General features: G+C 46.2%; 2 protein-coding genes across 2 annotated transcripts in view; both read left to right on the top strand.

Moving 5' to 3' along the window:
* Positions 1-8,978, top strand: part of LOC125757333 (uncharacterized) — a 19,749-nt gene extending 10,771 nt beyond the window's left edge. Inside the window, exons 3-6 of the mRNA XM_049412808.1 lie at positions 7,437-7,584; positions 8,069-8,154; positions 8,728-8,859; positions 8,944-8,978. Of these exons, the coding sequence (XP_049268765.1) occupies positions 7,437-7,584; positions 8,069-8,154; positions 8,728-8,859; positions 8,944-8,978 (401 nt within the window). The remainder of the gene's footprint in view (positions 1-7,436; positions 7,585-8,068; positions 8,155-8,727; positions 8,860-8,943) is intronic.
* Positions 8,015-18,302, top strand: LOC119381138 (uncharacterized). Its single transcript, XM_037649110.2, has 5 exons — positions 8,015-8,154; positions 8,728-8,859; positions 9,426-9,519; positions 16,626-16,929; positions 18,054-18,302. The coding sequence occupies exons 3-5, from the start codon at positions 9,446-9,448 to the stop codon at positions 18,279-18,281; spliced, it is 606 nt and encodes a 201-aa protein (XP_037505038.1). The 5' UTR covers positions 8,015-8,154; positions 8,728-8,859; positions 9,426-9,445; the 3' UTR covers positions 18,282-18,302.

The following is an 18,302-nucleotide window of genomic DNA, read 5'->3' as shown; positions in this document are numbered from 1 at the left end:
TGGCTGGGTCGACATCGGTGCCGCTTACGCTGCGCAAAGGCCGCCCAAGGATGGGGGATCTTTAAGACTGTCAGAAATGGTAGGAAACACCAGTGGGCCTAGGGATATTTCGCTGACGTTCTCAGACGTCGGCGGTATCCGAAGCGTGCGCCGCAAGAAATCCTCGGTGTCGTCCGCTCCATCAGAGACCACACCGTCGCTTTCAGCGCAAAAGCCGCCGTACCAGGAGTACATCGCGAAACAACTTCAGCCTCCGGTGCACTTTGCCGAGAGGCCATTCGCGGAAGTCCTCGCCAGCATGGAGAGCGAGATGGCCTGTAAGTTCAAAGACGACCGGACAAGTAATTTGAAATTATTTTAGCGAAATGATTTCTACAGAGATTAGAGCTCGTGGCACCGTCGATCACGCCGATGCGCGAGCTGTAACGCAGGTTTATGCAACAACAACAACAACAACAACAACAACAACAAAACAACAACACAACAACAACAACAACACAACAACAACAAACAACAACAACAACAACAACAACAACAACAACAACAACAACAACAACAACAATAATAATAATAATAATAATAATAATAATAATAATAATAATAATAATACTTTTTATTTAAATCAAACAATACATGTGATTAGGCCTGCCAATGCTATGGGTGGCTTGAGTGGCATAGTCTGGTAGGCAGCAGAAAACCCAACGAGTTACATTAGTAGTGAAATGAGGCGTACAAAAGATGGCAGTGGAGAAAAAAAGACATAAGCGTTAGATTACCAATGACAAAGCATACAAACGAAAGTTGATACATTACAAAACACAAACACACCAATGTTTGTTAAGATGAGCTACTAGGTGTGGAACGATATATGAACTTTACGATGAAGCGTGGCATTGTCAGTTCGCGATGCAGTTGTGATCCTACCTGACAACCACTTTCATGCAGTACCGCCGAAAGAAAAGACAGAAAAACACGTACTTCACCCATTTTATTTGTCGGCTGTTTCATTTTTAGCTGATGACAGCCTTCCTGTTCGTTTAATTAAATGTCAGTGTCCCTGGTCAATTCCTTTCTTATCTGTTTTTTTTTTGTGCTAGCTGGCTATCAGGGTACCGAAAGGGACCTGCACGAATCGTCACGAACCAGCACCTCGCAAACCTCGAACCAGTCAGCCATGAATGACGAGAAATTCGATAAAGCAGCCATCGAAAGTTCGTCAAAAGGAGCTTCCGGGACTGGCTCTGGAGCAACCGCCACGAGCGGAGACGTGGCCGAGTCGTCGAGCAGCGTCGTATCCACTGCAGTCACGCCAGATGGCAAAATCGCGTTCAAGGCGGCGAAGACGACGACTTCTATCGACAGCGACAATTCGTCAAAAGAAATTCTAAGGGTGCGGCTCACCATGAGCGACTCCGACGACGGCTCGTTTCCACCTTCTGGATCCATGTCGCTTTCGTTCGTCTCCTCCAACTCCAGCTGCAGTGCCGCCACCGCCTAACCGATCTTGCCGACCTTCCGAGGTTGGAGCGCAGCGTGGCGGCGACGTCTCACGAGACGGGCGACGGCAGCCTCGTGCTCCGCATGCCGTTGCCGCGACTGACGTCGTCATCGGCAGTGCAGACGGAGAACTCGCGGCCACCCGCGTCTTCGCTGACCGAGTGCGGCACTCAGGCGCAGCTACTGCCGGAGCCGAAACCAGCGGGTCGTTCTGGCTGGCCTCAGCTCAGGAAGACTCGAAGGCGCGAGGTCGGCCCTCGCGTGGCCACGGATCGCCCCTGGACAGATGACGTCAAAAGGTTAGTCATGCTGGGCAACAAGCACTACCTGCGTCAGCACGCAGGACGCCGTCCCATGGCGAAGTCGGCGACGACTTTCGACGAAACTCACTACGTGCTCTTCAAGATCGATGACCGAACGCAGCCCAGTGCAACAGCTTCTCCGGTTGCCTCCGAAGCTGCTCTCCTCAGCACGAGCATGATCGGTGAGCCTGCTCGGGAAAGTTCCGAGTCCACACCGGAGATGTTGCTTCCACGGAGCACCGTTTCATCTGGAAGGGACGCCGACACGCTGGCGTCTGACGATAACAGTTTCGAGCAGTCGCTCAAGCTGAGCGATTTGATCTTAGTGCAGCACCCGGAGGTTGGCCTCAGGAACTTAAGTGCAGTGCACATTTCTAAGGCTGCCGCCGCTGAGGGCGCAACACAGCGCCAAGATATAACGCTCGAAGCTCTACACAAGGAGAAACAGGCACCGGATTTGAACGGAAGCCACCAAATCGGCGTCAGCGAGCCGATATGTGAGAAGGCATGCCTGAAGTCAGTTGCAGCCAGGATTTCAGGAGAGCAGCTTTCCGCTTCACTGGAGGCAGCTGCTCTTACAGAGAATGGAAGTAAATGCCCGGACACTCTCCGGAAGCCACAGCGTCCGAGCCTAGTCAAGTCGTCTGTCAAGACTGCCGACCGTGAACGTCGGCTGGAGCAAGAAGGTGCGGTTTCCAAGAGTGGGTCGAGGAAGCACCAGCAGCTAGGACGACGGCACCGACAGTTCATTTCGCCACGTCGCTATCTTCGCAACACGTCTTCTTTCTGCCAGATTCCTCTGTGGCCATACGCCTACCAGGAGGCGTGGTTCGGAGCGTGCATCCGGGACAGCAGGCCTTCGGCATGGTCTCGCCCAAGGCAGGATTGCTATCAGAGCTAACCAAAAGAGCCGGCCGCTACTGTGGACACGGCCCTGGTCGAACCCAGCTTCGAGTCCATCTACAACGCCATCCTGCAGTCGCCGCCCCGACAGGCGACCGCCCCAGAGCCCAGCGCGCCAGGTGACGTTCTGAGCCGGCAAGAGCGACCTCGTCAACGCGGGCCGTCTCGTTCGACGACTCGCTCACCACCGTGGTGCCTCTGGAGCCACCACCGGAGGCGTTCAAGTACGACACTGCGGACACGACGGCGAGCTCCGAGTCGGAGGCGCCTTCCCAGTGGCGCAAGGCTAGGCGGCGCTCTAGCCTCTGCCGCTCATTGACAGGCTCGCGTCTGCAGACACTGCCGGCAGCCTCAGGAGCCGCGTGCGGTGCAGCCTGCAGAATGATGAGGCTCCGTGGCCCTAGTCGGCTGGTTAGGCCAGGGCCGTTGCTACCAATGCCTCTGCCGTAGAAAACGTCGGTGTGGACCGACAAGGCGGCGGCAGCGGGAGGCAAGAAGACACCTACTCCGCTGATGTCGCCTTTCTATTCGTTCGAGGAGACTTACTCCGAGCTATCCTTTCGACCCGAATCGAATTTTGACCGCTCTGGTCGACGGCGGCCTCGCAGCGCAAGTGACTGACCACAAGGAGGCAGACGAAGCCAGTGCTTCGCGGCCTGCGTGAATCGCTCCTTTTCACGGCCCACCGACAGGACTTTTTCCAGATGCGTTCAATTACGTACGTTTAGTTGTCAATAAATGCTTCGAGAAAAGAGAGTGCTAGAGCAGAACAGGGTAACAGCTGTACGTGTCCATTTAAGGCTGAGATCTGTTGAGGAGTCAGTCAGAGCACTTAATTTTATATGCTTGTATACGTTCTCCGCGATTCTTAGTTATATAAAGAAAATTCGTTAGGTAGTCTTCTGTTGCGTTGTAATAAGTTATTATGCATGTACGACACCGTTTTCTAAGGAACATGCATATATCCTGAATGGTGGAAGCGTTTCCCACGTGCGTTGCGCAATGCGCTTGCGTGTTCGGCTAATTTCGAAATCAAATGTATCGAAATGAGCAGTTTGTTGCAACAAATTATTTACCTGTCGACGACGTACATGCAAGGTCAACGGCAGATCGCACAATTCGTTGAATTACGTCGCTGTGTGCATAAACGCGCTGGTCGTTACACATGCCCTATACTTGCAGTACTTTGGTTTCCTGTTCAAGGAGCAGCTCTCGCTCATTATATGTATGTATGTATGTATGTATGTATGTATGTATGTATGTATGTATGTATGTATGTATGTATGTATGTATGTATGTATGTATGTATGTATGTATGTATGTATGTATGTATGTATGTATGTATGTATGTATGTATGTATGTATGTATGTATGTATGTATGTATGTATGTATGTATGTATGTATGTATGTATGTATGTATGTATGTATGTGTGTATGTATGCATGTATGTATGTATGCATGCATGCATGCATGCATGTATGTATGTGTGTATGTATGTATGTATGTATGTATGTATGTATGTATGTATGTATGTATGTATGTATGTATGTATGTATGTATGTATGTATGTATGTATGTATGTATGTATGTATGTATGTATGTATGTATGTAATCACCGATACGTACATCATACGGTTTACCATATTCATTTCCAAAGATGGTTCGCTTCGACATTTCCTTTTTGGCAACACCTGAAAAGGAGCCATGAGGAGACAATCACACAGTTGCAGTGCGTAGAAAAGATGCAAGGCCTTTTCATTCAGACATCAACCATCTATTAATTCCCTTTCAAGGCCCTAACACATACGGCTTATCTATATGCAGCCTTATTGGCATTAGAATGGCATGGGGTGCATTTGCGTTCTTCACATATGCGGCTTGTTTTTGTGCATGTCATCTTGGCTCTATCTGCCATTTCTTCAAAGGAGTGAACCCATTCCTTTCAGCTAGGGTGTTCTGAGGCTCAGCGCGATGTCTCAGGTTCAATTCCTATTCTCAAGGTTCGCATTCGGGCACAGAATGTAAGTTCTTGGGCAGAATTGGGTAACGCTAAAGGACCCCACCCTTCACTTCCCCTTTGCGTATTCACAATAAGCTCTTATGATTGAATTGTTAAGCCGCTGTTAAGCAGGTGAGGTGTCACGCTGCAGACCTCGAGGATGCGCGTTCGGTTCCCAGCCAGGGCAGCTCTGTACTGATAGGGGCAAACTGCAAAACACCCATGCGTTTAGATTTAGATGCTCGTTAAAGAACTCCAGGCGTTCAGAATTAATCTGCAATCCCCCACTGTGCCATGCATCATAATCATATCGTGGTTTTGGCACAAAAGACCACGGAATTTATTAATCTTTTGCTAGAACTATTCGCAATAAGAAATTTTAGCCGATACTGATTTTGGTCCTATTAATGATGGCGACCGGTCAGGTGGAAAGAGCGTTTCCGAACCACAAGCTTTCTGAATGCGACCTGGACGTGCAGTACAAATACCTATAAATATTTCTGAACCCAACTAACAGCTATTCCCAGAATATATCGACATTTCCTAAAACCACTGCAAGGAAATTTCGTTAGCATCAGTCTACGATTGCGTTGTCAGATACCTACTTTAAACATTTATCGCGAAATGGATGGTCTCGTGCCTTTTCCCCTGGAGAGAAGATGAGATGATCGATAAATTTTTTACTTATATTATTTTCTTTTGCTTTTTAAGGACAGAAAAAATTGAGATGAACTGTTTAGGCTGTACTTCATATAACGATTTTTTTAATTATGGGTAATTTTTTTTCTCTTCCTTTCTGGAGCTGCCACAGAAATACCTCTACATACACGAAGAAACATTTGCAGTTGTTTCAAGTTGATATATTGTTCTTCTGGTCAGAATAGCTCGTCAGGTTGATTAGCCTGAAAAATCATTCGTGTAGTAATAACTTCTCTACCGTATATATAATCGAAGTCGTGGCTCATCTCCGCACTGGACATTAAACATCCTGTCGCGCGGTTCTTGGCACAACCCCCTTTGTGAGTGAGCGCCATCAAGAAGAGGACATCATCATCATCATACGCAAGCAATAAAAAAAAAAGCGAAATGAAACGAATCGATGCACGCGTAGAGAAGAAGAGGAGGAAGAAGAAGGAGTAGTTTTAAATCTTCATATCTACAATTCTTGGCCAATCCCCCAGAGTGGGTATGAGCCATGTGTAGAGGATCATCATCATCATCATCATCAGGAGCTTGCCACGTAGCTGACCGCCTCGTTCCACTGACTGCTGCGATTCTGCGTACATCCCGCACAAGGAGCTCAAGGAGTCCGAAGAGCTGGACGGGCTTCGAGAAGGCGTCCACGTACTGTCTGTGCAGAACAGAGAATGGCGCCCAGGCCTCTTTTCTCGAGCAGCGTGGTCTTCTGTACGTTGCTGCGGCTTGTGGTCTGCCAGCTGGAAGCCATGAAGTGAGTCTCACTCGCCCTACATCTCGTTAAGCGTTACACTTACCGGAAAACTTTCGGGTTTATTCTGCGTCTCGTATAGTGACGTCATGACGTGCAGACTGGAGCTCCCACTGAAAACCCTGGATGCTTTTTGGAAGGCCATGAGCTACAGAGGGAGCAAAGGGGGGGGGGGGGGGAGTTCACCGCCAGGGGGCTATACTTGTGACGTCTTTGTTTAAAGTGCCTAAACCTGTGCTCTCTGGTCAGTGTTGACAGGCGTCGTACCAATTCAGGGGGACACAATGTCGCTCTCGACAAGAAACGACAATTAAAGAAAGCATAAATAAGGCATATTCGGAGAGTGAACTCTTGCTCACACTATTGGTAGCCTCAGCGATATCTGGGACTCCGAGATCAGACGAGTAACTCAGACGAGTAACACACTCCACTGTGCATACTCAGAGCACCCAAGCAGTACAACACTATTCTCGCGACGCTTGTCTTCTAAAAAGATATACCGCCTTTAGTCATCGAGCACTTTAATGTTGCGTGGTGCATGTACACATCCGTGAATGTCTACATCGCACTACGATGGGAAAAATATGTGAATTTGTGCGTGAAATGGCTTTCTCTCGAAGTTGTGTCGGAAAGCAGAATCATCAAAGAGCCTGATGAAGACGTCTACATAAATATACGTGTAATATACATAGGGCATAGAAGGACGTAGCACGGCTTTCAGCGTCCTTTCGATCATGCCATATCTTAAAATGCATAAAATTTTCTTTTACCAGCGCCAGAGACCACTTCAATATGGTCCATGACAAGCACGATCACGCTGATGTCAGCAGCAGTAGCACGAGCTCTGGTCCAGGTATGAGCAAAAGTGGTTTCCTTATCCACCATCTGCATTCTGTCATGTACATCTCTGGAGTTAACTTACATCATCCATTCAGTAGCTAGATTTTAAAATTAGACAAACGCTTCGTGAATTCGGTCCTGTGGCTAGAGTGGATGTTTCAGTAGGTTTGCCACGTGATGGCTTATACACAACATGCGGCAAAAGTGGCGGAACGGATGCTTTTAGGAAATACTTGTTTTCTAACGGCCACAGTAGGCGCATGAAAAAGGATTAGTGTTCAGCACATGACGTCACGGTTTCAGAATTGCCTGTTGTCGGTAATGGATCCCGCGAAAACATGCACAGGGACCAGCGCGTCGAACGTGCATATGTGAAACCACTGAACATAATTTATGGGAACACTATCTTTTTATGTCTCGTTCGTTTTCCTAACACTCACCGAACAGACCTTACCCCGGCGGCACTGGCTACTACATCAATCGGCACCACCGCCTCCAACGGGACACCAGGATCCACGGCACTGGCCCTCGGCTTCGGCTCGGACTGCTCACACGAAGGACAGTGCAGCGCGCTCCTCGGTCTCGCCTGCGTCAGGTACGTCCGTGTATAATTTGGAAACATGTGATAACTGCCTGTTTAAATGCGTAAGGAATTCTATGCCAGCTAAACGAGAAATTGAAGGGCCTTCACGATTAAAGTCAGCCCTAGCTTCGCAAAAGCCTTACAGGTTTTTGGATGTGGAAAAATGGAATTATCCGCGGAACTGCCGCACAACGACTTTCTCGGTCCCAGAGGTCACCATACCAAATCCTGGCGCAGAAATAAGTGCGCTTGTGGCCGCGCTTCTCGACGTGGCGTTGCTGCTTAGGTCACCAAACGGCGGAATCTTCGGGCGAACCACTGTGACCCTGGCTCAGTTTCGCAGTTATTTATTTACCGCAAAGATAGCTATACATACACTGCAGCTCAAACAAATCTACCGCGACCTACAGCAGTAATAAGATTCGCCAGAGACGATCTCTGTATTGCATACGGCGTTGTTTACAAGACTCTGAGAACATTTACCTGCATTTTACAGCAACGGGAACAGCGCGGCAAAGTGCACATGCGCTTTATCGACACCGATCTACGTCAATGAGGGCGGCGTCCACAAGTGTGTCCGAGGTGAGAACATGGGTCAAGCCTGGTCAGTGTTACGCTGTAACCGCGCCATTGCCTTATGGTAGTTAGTGTTACACTAATCCACACAATCGCCGCATGCTTGTATCTCGACTTGAAATTGAGCGGCCAGTAATTTGGAGACCGCACGTATGCTTTTATGACGATCATTTCTTTTCAGGATACTAGAAATTTGTCGACTAAGCCTTCCACTCGACCAACCCCCCATATTGGCGTGCCACGGTTTATAAAATTTGGGTGACTAAGTTCTAGTCCACGCGGCTGTGTTTCGCTGAATTCACTCGACGCGGATGTTACAGATTACGAGACTTTTGACTTCATGTCCCGGTTAATTGGTTTCGTGTTTCATTGAATCTGCACGCCTTATCAAAAACAAAAAAATTAGTTTCGCTTAGAGTACTTGCTACTTTTCTCACCTGAAACATTGAAGAAGAGGCTGGCGAGACATACACTAAATGCTTCTTTCCTGCTTTCTTTATATAGCGTTAAAATCACGGAACACTGTAGTCGTGTCAACGTACAGAACTTAGACCGAATGCACGCTCTTTAACGTTGCAGCCAAGAACCTCAACGAAGCGTGCGTCAGCAACCAGGAGTGCAGCTACGGCAACCCGAACGTGCAGTGCGTCAACTCCCTTTGCAACTGCTCGCACCCGTTCGAGTTGACAGCAGCGAGGCTTTGCCTGTTGCGTGAGTGTACTTCCAGTGTCTGGTCATCAGCCTTAGGAGTACGTGTCCGGACTTGCATGAGTTAGGATGATGTCGGTGTTGCAGGGGGCTACGCAGGTCATTTATCGATGATAAACTGATTTGCACATGTCTCTAATGAACGGTTTTTGGCGAGTGTTGAGCCCACTGTGAGGACACTTAAGTGGCATAGCCCACCCTATAATCGATGTCTCCATAGTCGATGCTACTTATACTCCGACATGGTAGCCTGAGGTAGTTTATCGTTTTGCATGTATTGAAGATTGCCGTACTACTGTCTGTTGACTGGCAACGTATCCATACAGTCTTGATTTAAAAGTACCTGTAGTACTGCTACTAAATGAAACCCGCCACGGTGGTCTAGTGGTTATGGTGCTCGACGACTGACCCGAAGGTGTGCTTAGATTTACGCGCACGTTGAAGTACCCCAGGTGGTCAAAATTTCCGGAGCCCTCCACTATGGCGTCTCTCACAATCATGTTGTGGTTTTGGGACGTTAAACTCCAACAATTATTATTATGCTCTGAAATGAGCCCATCTCGTTACAGCTACAAATCAAGGAGGCGACATGGTTACCATCGCCCTTAGCGTGATGCTGGCCCTGGCTTTGCTGCTCTTGGCTGCTGGCTATGTCTATCAAAAGTAAGTGAGCCATACGTGATACCAGTGCTGGGCAGTATCGAATATACATGTATCTTAGATACTATCTTAGATACTCTTTGGGTATCTTGTATCTGTATCGCTATACGTCTCGCAAGAAGAGTATCTGTATCTGTACTTCGGATACATTCAATAATGTATCGTGTATCTTCAGATACAAGACACTCCTTAGGAACACCACCCTACGAAACAGTAATCGCTGGCTCAACTCCGCTTCTCAAGCTGGTACTGGTGCCACTAAATCGCCTGAATAAAACTAAGGGCAGTGACATAATTTTTTCTTTCTGGCAGAGTGCACCAGTGAGGGCAGGCGATGAGGTGTGCGCGTCCGTTTTGGTTAAGCAGAGTAACATGACAGCGTTCGCGCAGTCTCGACAGAACAAGCGCGCGAACGTCTATGCTTAGCTCACGTGCCTTTCGTTTCCTCGATTTTTTTCTTTCCACTTGTGCCAGTGCCATGGCACTTACCCTTATCCACTGTCCAGCGGCGCGTACCACAACGCGTGCGGCGATTATCACGCAAATTCTGATGCCGTTCTCCTGCGTGGTGCTTCATTACGAAATCTGAAGCACAGGGTTGCTTTGCGTCTCATGGCTTTCGCACATCAGCGATTTGAAGGTTTCTGTGGATGTAAGTTCGACTTATATGCGATTGACTTATGTGCAAAGAAGATCCTAACATTAGCACCTCTATTGCCGCTGCTAGATCTAATAGGGCAAGCGTTTACCTAACAGAAGATAACTTCGTGTACCCTATCTTTTAAATGCGAAGCATTTCTTAGCGAACTTCTGCGACTTTGAGCGTATCTATCTATCTATCTATCTATCTATCTATCTATCTATCTATCTATCTATCTATCTATCTATCTATCTATCTATCTATCTATCTATCTATCTATCTATCTATCTATCTATCTATCTATCTATCTATCTATCTATCTATCTATCTATCTATCTATCTATCTATCTATCTATCTATCTATCTATCTATCTATCTATCTATCTATCTATCTATCTATCTATCTATCTATCTATCTATCTATCTATCTAGCCGCCTACGACTTTGTGCTCTCCTGGCCGTTTCGTTAATCGGATGTATACCAAAATTGGTGTGTCATAACATGGCCTTATTACGAACGTAAATGACAGGTCATATCATGAAAATCATGACATGCATGTCATGAACAGCATGATTTACATTCCATGACCTTAGGCTCTTGCGGCCGTTCCGTTAATTTCATATACACCAAAATTGGTACGACGTGACAAGAATTCATGACGAACATAATGACTGGTCCTAACATGCAAATCATGGCGCGCATGTCATGTGCAGCATGATTTACATGACATGGTCTCTGAGCGCTCGCGGCCGTTTAAATGAAGGGATATATACGAAAACTGGTATGACGAGACATTTCTGTATGAAGAACATAACTGACTCGTGGTAACATAAAAATCATGACATGTATGTCATGTATGACATGATTTACATGCCACGCTCATGGCGCACTCGCGGTCGTTTCGCTAGATTGATATACACCAAAATTTGTATTGTGCTATGTGACTGTATGAAGAACATGAATAACAGGTCGTAGCATGAAAACCATGACATCCATGACATGTATGTCATGATTTACATGCCACGCTCATGGTGCATTTGCGGCCGTTTCGCTTGCATGATATACACCAAAATTGGTATTGCGCGACACGACCGTATGAGGAACGTAAGTGAGAGGTGGTAACATGAAAATCATGACGTGCAAGTCATGTACAACCTGATTTACGTGCCACGCTCATGGTGCGCTAGCGGCCGTTTCAGTAGATTGATATACACCAAAATTGGTATTGCGCGAAGTGATTGTATGAAGAACATGAATAACAGTTGGTAAGATGAAAACCATGACATGCATGCCATGTATGTCATGATTTACATGCCACCCTCATGATGCATTCGTGGCCGCTTCGCTAGCTTGATGTACACCAAAATTCGTATTGAGCGCAGCGACTGTATGACGAACGTAAATGAGATGTGGTAACATGAAAATCATGACATGCATGACATGTGCGACATGATTTACATGTCATGCTCATGGCGCACTCGTGGCCGTTTCGCTTGCTTGATATCCACCAAAATTGGTGTTGTGCTATGTGACTGTATGAAGAACATGAATAACAGGTGCTGGCATGAAAACCATGACATATATGACATGTATGTCATGATTTACATGCCTCGCTTATGGTGCACTTGCGGCCGTTTCGCTGGCATAATATGCGCCAAAATTGGTATTGCGTGACACGACCGTATGACGAACGTAAGTGAGAGGTGGTAACATGAAAATCATGACATGCAAGTCATGTACAACCTGATTTACATGCCACGCTCATGGTGCGCTAGCGGCCGTTTCAGTAGATTGATATACACCAAAATTGGTATTGCGCTAAGTGACTGTATGAAGAACATGAATAACAGTTGGTAAAATGAAAACCATGACATGCATGTCATGTATGTCATGATTTACATGCCACGCTCATGATGCATTCGCGGCCGCTTCGCTAGCTTGATGTACACCAAAATTGGTATTGCGCGCAGCGACTGTATGACGAACGTAAATGAGACATGGTAACATGAAAATCATGACATGCATGACATGTACGACATGATCTACATGTCATGGTCATGGCGCATTCGTGGCCGTTTCGCTTGCGTGATATAAACCAAAATTGGTATTGCGCGACGCGACTGCATGACTAACGTAAATGAGAGGTGGTAACATGGAAGCATGACATGCAGGTCATGTACGACATGATTTGCAAGCCACACTCATGATACATTCGCGGCCGTTTTCCTAGCTTGATATATACCAAAATTGGTATTGCGCGACGCGACTGTATGACGAACATGAATAACAGGTGGTAACATGAAAGCCGTGACATGATGTCATGTATGTCATGATTTACTTGCCGCGCTCATGGTGCATTCGCGGCCGTTCGCTAGCTTGATATACACCAAAATTGGTATTGCGCGAAGCGACTGTATGACGAACGTAAATGAAAGGTGTTAACATGAAAATCATGACATGCATGTCATGTATGGCATGATCTACATGCTATACTCGTGGTGCACTCGCGGCCATTTCGCTCGCTTGATATACACCAAAATTGAGATTGCGCGATGTGACTGTATGACGAACATAAATGAGAGGTCTTAACATGCGAATCATGTTATGCATGTCATGTACGGTACGATTTACATGCCACTGTCATGGTGTGCTTCCGGCCGTTTGTTAACTGAATATATACCGAAATTGGTATGGCACCGACTCGAGTGCGTGATGAACATAAGCGACAGGTCATGCATTGTATATACCAGAATATGCGTTTCATTGGCATGGAGTATACTAGATTATGCATGCACGCGTGCATGGCAAACATGCGATATATGGTGGACTAGATGCCGTGGCATGAATGATTTCATTTGGCCCAAAGACAAACAAGGCGATGTATGCAGCTCTTTGCTGGCTGCTTCGCATTACATCGATTCCCACAGTGCGTGGGATCTGCCGAATTTTTTTCTACCTGCTGTCGATCGAGTCCCGGCCGCGGCGGTCGCATTTTCGATGGAGGCGAAAATGCTTGAGGCCCGTGTACTTCGATTTAGGTGCACGTTAAAGAACTCCAGGTGGCCGAAGTTTCCGGAGCCCTCCACTATGGCGTCCCTGGTAATCGTATCGTAGTTTCAGGACGTTAAACCCTAACAATTATTATTATTCTTATATTCCTGCTATCTTTATTTAAAGAGTCTTTGAAATCATAATTTGATTGTCAGCACAAGCGCTTTCTTGGTTGTCCTTCTCTTGTATCCCGTACATTACCTAGCGCTTTGAACTGTTTTTTTTTTCCAGTCTGGTCACAGCAATGTCTGTTGTAACGTGCTGTAAAAAATAACCTCTTGTGCTTTATTCTTCAAAACAGTATTTGCCGGAGCTAGTTGGTTCATAGCTAACACTGGTTTGAGCAGCGAAACTGAAAACAAGGGACAAAAAGGAAGACTGACAAGGACATCGCCGTCCTTTTTTGTCCCCTGTTTTAAGCTCTGCGGCGGATCAAACCAGTGTTAGATTAATTCTTACTTTTAACTGTCTGCTTTAATTCTGCTACAGTTTACACATTTATATTTCACTTAAGTTTACTGTTCTGCCAAGGCGATTCTGAAAACAAATATGTAATTATGTGGGCGCGCACTGACTATACAGTACCAAATATCCTGCTCACTGCTTAGTAGAACAGCGAAATTGAGTTTGCACTATAATAATGGAAATAATTGGGAGCCATATTAAAGTCGTTAGGAAGGGGATTCAAGAAACATTGCTATTACTAAATGACCCGTTTTTCTCATGAGCATCCCAACGAGCCGTTTCAGTCAATTGTTCATTGGCACTACATCTTTTTTATTGTCTTACATTAACAGGCAAGTTGACGATACTTCATGCTTAATTATCATAGCTATTAGGGGTGCCGCCTGTATCGTGCTTCAATACTTATCCACGATGAATGGTTGATACAAAACCGCTTTTCTATTTTATTTACGTATATTTGTATTTCTTTTTGAGGCCTCCCTAATTTTTTTTTATTATTACAAATCACCAGGTAATCGGAGCTATAAGTGGCAATAACGTGAATATCAGCGGTGTCCTGCGACAATTTGTGCAAATATACTGTCACGCGCTCTTATTTCTTTATTTTGGTGCGATCGGGTTGAAACCGCACAAGAAATATTAGCAGCGCTCGGCTCAAACCGCACCGCGATGATCTGAAATCTTCGCGATTGTTTCAGATTGTTCCGTTAAGACTGCGCGCGAATCCCAGCCGCGGCGGCCATATTTCGATGGAGGCGAAATGCTAGAAGCCGGTGCACTCAGATTTAGGTGCACGTTAAAGAACCCCAGGTGGTCGATATTTCCGGAGCACTCCACTACGGCGTCCATCATAACCATATCGTGGTTTTGTGATGCAAAACCGGAACAATTATTATTAAAATTATGCGCAGGACGCGAGCATTCTAGTTAATTCGGGAGCTTACGCGAGCACTAGCGGTAAGGCTGGAAGGTTCGATCGTTGATGTATAGAAGACCACGCGTTCCGCCGATGATCAGAATACCGATGGCCGACAGGGAACCCAAGCTCAAGTTTGGGGGCGACGCTCGCGCGGCTAAGCTATGCGTTTCTGAGGGCAGACACTGCCTGCGAAGGTGCTTTGTCGCCGTATATGCCAGCGGCGGCGGCAAGGCCGAATGAGGAGTGCGCGCATGCACTCCTCATTCGGCCCAGATCACTGTTAGTCGGCAATAGTTACGCACCACAGATGCAATCCGAAAGCTCTGCGCGTGCGCGGAAGCTGGAGCGGCAGTGTTGTGGCCGTGGATGCCTTGTCTGTTTTCTTTCTTCGTCCCTGTCTAGTCGCGCTTACCACTCTTCATGGATGCCCCCAGTTGCCATAAAAGCAGTGGCGCCGCTCGACGTTCCTTTGGAAGCCTGATGGCCTGATAGGCTTTGCTTGTAATTTGAGTTACTTAGTTTTCTGGGCACAAGCTTGCCCAGTGAGCAATTTCGTCTCTACCAGAGTGACTGCCGCCTTCTTCATCGTCACCACCATGTGGCAGGCATTTCTCTCGTTGAATAAAAATAGTTAAAAGATTGCACGTTAGTGAGTATATTGATAACGAACGCTTTACGCCAGCAGATAAGTAGAATATGAAAAGTCACTGCAGCTTTATGAGCTCTACGTATTGCTACGTCTACACAATGCGTCAAGAAAAATGTAGCTAGCAGCGTTGTTGCTGCTGTACACCGGTGATTCGGTATTGCGTAAACTGTCTTTAACAGACAAAGTAAAACTCCACACCAGTATTTTCGGTATCGTGCGAAGGCTTTTTATTGAAGTTATTGTGATTAGATGGCGACCCGCTAGCTGGTCGGCAAGCTGAGCAGCGACTCCCATCAATTACAAAAATGACAAGCAAGAGTCGCTGTCAGTGAACAGCTGTCCTGTTAAGCAGCCAAAACAAACGCCAATAAGTTCTGTCGGAAATAAACTAATGCACTTTGAGCAAGAAGGAATAAATTTTTGAATACTAACAGACATTTCATTAAAATGAAACAAGATTGATCACATTAAAGAAATTTTCAAGCAAACGTTTTTGTGCATAGGCGGTCGCTACTACGTTATGAGGGTCTATAAGAACAAATTTGCGAATGTATCGAAGTATCTTAAGATACAATTGGCAAGTATCGTATCGGATACAATTATTGCGGTAGTATCTTGTATCTGTATCTCCAATACTTCTTGCCCGAGTATCTTGTATCGTATCGCGATACAATTTCAGAGTACCTTTGCCCAGCCCTGCGTGATACAAATGATGTTTCCGCACAGAGAAATTTACCACTAAGGCGCCGCAATGCAATCAAAGCTCACAGATGCGTCGTCGTGCTTGCTTGCGTCCAAATTCTCATGACCACTCTGGCGACGACCATATTCCGGCGACGCACAAGGAACGCCCCAATTCTAAGATCTATCTATCTATCTATCTATCTATCTATCTATCTATCTATCTATCTATCTATCTATCTATCTATCTATCTATCTATCTATCTATCTATCTATCTATCTATCTATCTATCTATCTATCTATCTATCTATCTATCTATCTATCTATCTATCTATCTATCTATCTATCTATCTATCTATCTATCTATCTATCTATCTATCTATCTATCTATCTATCTATCTATCTATCTATCTATCTATCTATCTATCTATCTATCTATCTATCTATCTATCTATCTATCTATCTATCTATCTATCTATCTATCTATCTATCTATCTATCTATCTATCTATCTATCTATCTATCTATCTATCTATCTATCTATCTATCTATCTATCTATCTACTATCTATCTATCTATCTATCTATCTATCTATCTATCTATCTATCTATCTATCTATCTATCTATCTATCTATCTATCTATCTATCTATCTGTTGGTCTGTCTCAGGGTACTTGTCTGCAGTATGTTCGGTATGCACGCAGGATGGTGCGCGAGCGTGACGGTTCAAGCAGCAGCAGTCACCGCTCGAGGCGCAAACGTAAACGCAGTTCAGACGTCACGACCACGTCTTCGACGATTTACATCCTGACTAAGGACAGGTCCTTGCCAGACGTCGACAACGAGCCGGAGTACTCAGCGGGGGACAATGACTGCAGCGAGGCGCAGGAGGAGGAGTCGCGGCGACAGCGACGCGTCCCCCATGGTGGTTCGTACATGCGGGACCCTTCGATGCCGCCTCGCCACCCGCCTCGTTTCATCAGGCAGCAGGCTGCCAAGGGTCACAAGGTGTGCTTCACTACACACGCGCGACAGTTTATCAGGAGGGGGTTCGCTTGTTTGTGCCTGAGCTTGCTGCATGTCTACGTCTGCACCAGACAATTTGTGGAGCGCTATGAAGTTCTGGTGTAATGGAGCACTCTGGTTTGATTTGGACCAACCGGTGTTCTTTAAGATGCACCTATTTATTTATTTATTTATTTATTTATTTATTTATTTATTTATTTATTTATTTATTTATTTATTTATTTACTTCGTGATACCCTCCGGGTCAACGGCATTACCGGGTGGGGGGGGGGGGGGTAGAAACATGATTTACATTACACCTGCGATGTTGAATAAAATAGAGCTTTTATAAATAAATTGAACAGGCAAGTTGGATTGCATCGTTATACAATGTTAGCTAGTGCAGAACGAAACAAATGACGATCGGTGATGATGGCCACATATTCGGGGAAGAAATTCCAGTCAATAGAAGCTCTGAAAATAAATGAATCGGTCTATGTTTTAGTTCGACATGACGTAACACCAACTTTATTGGAATGATGAATCCTAGCTGATACGTAAGGAGGGGAAGAAAAATTGTTTCACTTCAAGTTGAGTACACGGGCGTTTTTATTTCCCATCCGCGGAAGGTCGGCCTCCGTGGCCTGGAATCGAACCTGCGCCCTTTTGCTTAAGAATGCTACAGCATTGCCCTTAACCTGCCACGGCGGGTATTGGCTACAGTGACTCTGGCTGTCTTTACTGCATTTGGGGCGAGAGATGGCAGCGTGTCACCTCCTATAGAAACATTTTACTGCATCTACATGCTGTGGAAGGCAAGTACCCCCCCGGAAACTTCAACTGCGTTACATGGATTAACAAGATACAGTTCTGATTTTGAAGAAGGAACAGACATTGAAGATAAGCGAACCTATTGTGGACATCTTCACACAGAGGTCAATAGTGAAGGGGATAAAGTTTTCCAAGTTTTAATGAAACTGCTTTCCCCCGCAGTCTTAGTTCACATCGAAAGAACGCGCAGTACTGTCTACTTGGCAACCATATTACTGGGGCTTACGATCTAATAACCGGCGCTTCCTGCAGCTTAGCATCTGAGGGTGGCTCATGTTCTGGTCCGTTTGTTGTAGACCCCGCGTTTGTCGACGGTGCAAGAGGCCGACAGTTCCTCCACCGAGGGCGACGAGCAGCTGGAACTGCACTCGAGCGGCTCCTCCGTCGCCGACAAGCCGGAAGAAGACCCACGTGCGACGCCACACTGCCGCACGCGCAAGGGAGGACACCTGCCCAGACTGGACGGGCGAAAGACCGGTACAGGCCGCCACTTTTGCGCGACGTTTTACCTTGTATTCAAGTGATAATAAACGTACAGTATTGAC

The sequence above is a fragment of the Rhipicephalus sanguineus genome, chromosome 2 (genome assembly GCF_013339695.2).
Source record: "Rhipicephalus sanguineus isolate Rsan-2018 chromosome 2, BIME_Rsan_1.4, whole genome shotgun sequence".
Classification (NCBI taxonomy): Eukaryota; Metazoa; Arthropoda; class Arachnida; order Ixodida; family Ixodidae; genus Rhipicephalus; species Rhipicephalus sanguineus.
This window is presented reverse-complemented; position numbering and strand designations above follow the sequence as displayed.

Coding starts and splice junctions, on each gene's coding strand:
- LOC119381138 (XM_037649110.2), top strand. CDS start 9,446: ATGGTTACCATCGCCCTTAGCGTGATGCTGGCCCTGGCTTTGCTGCTC. Junction 9,520..16,625: donor GCTGGCTATGTCTATCAAAA/GTAAGTGAGCCA, acceptor GTATGCACGCAG/GATGGTGCGCGAGCGTGACG. Junction 16,930..18,053: donor AGGCTGCCAAGGGTCACAAG/GTGTGCTTCACT, acceptor CGTTTGTTGTAG/ACCCCGCGTTTGTCGACGGT.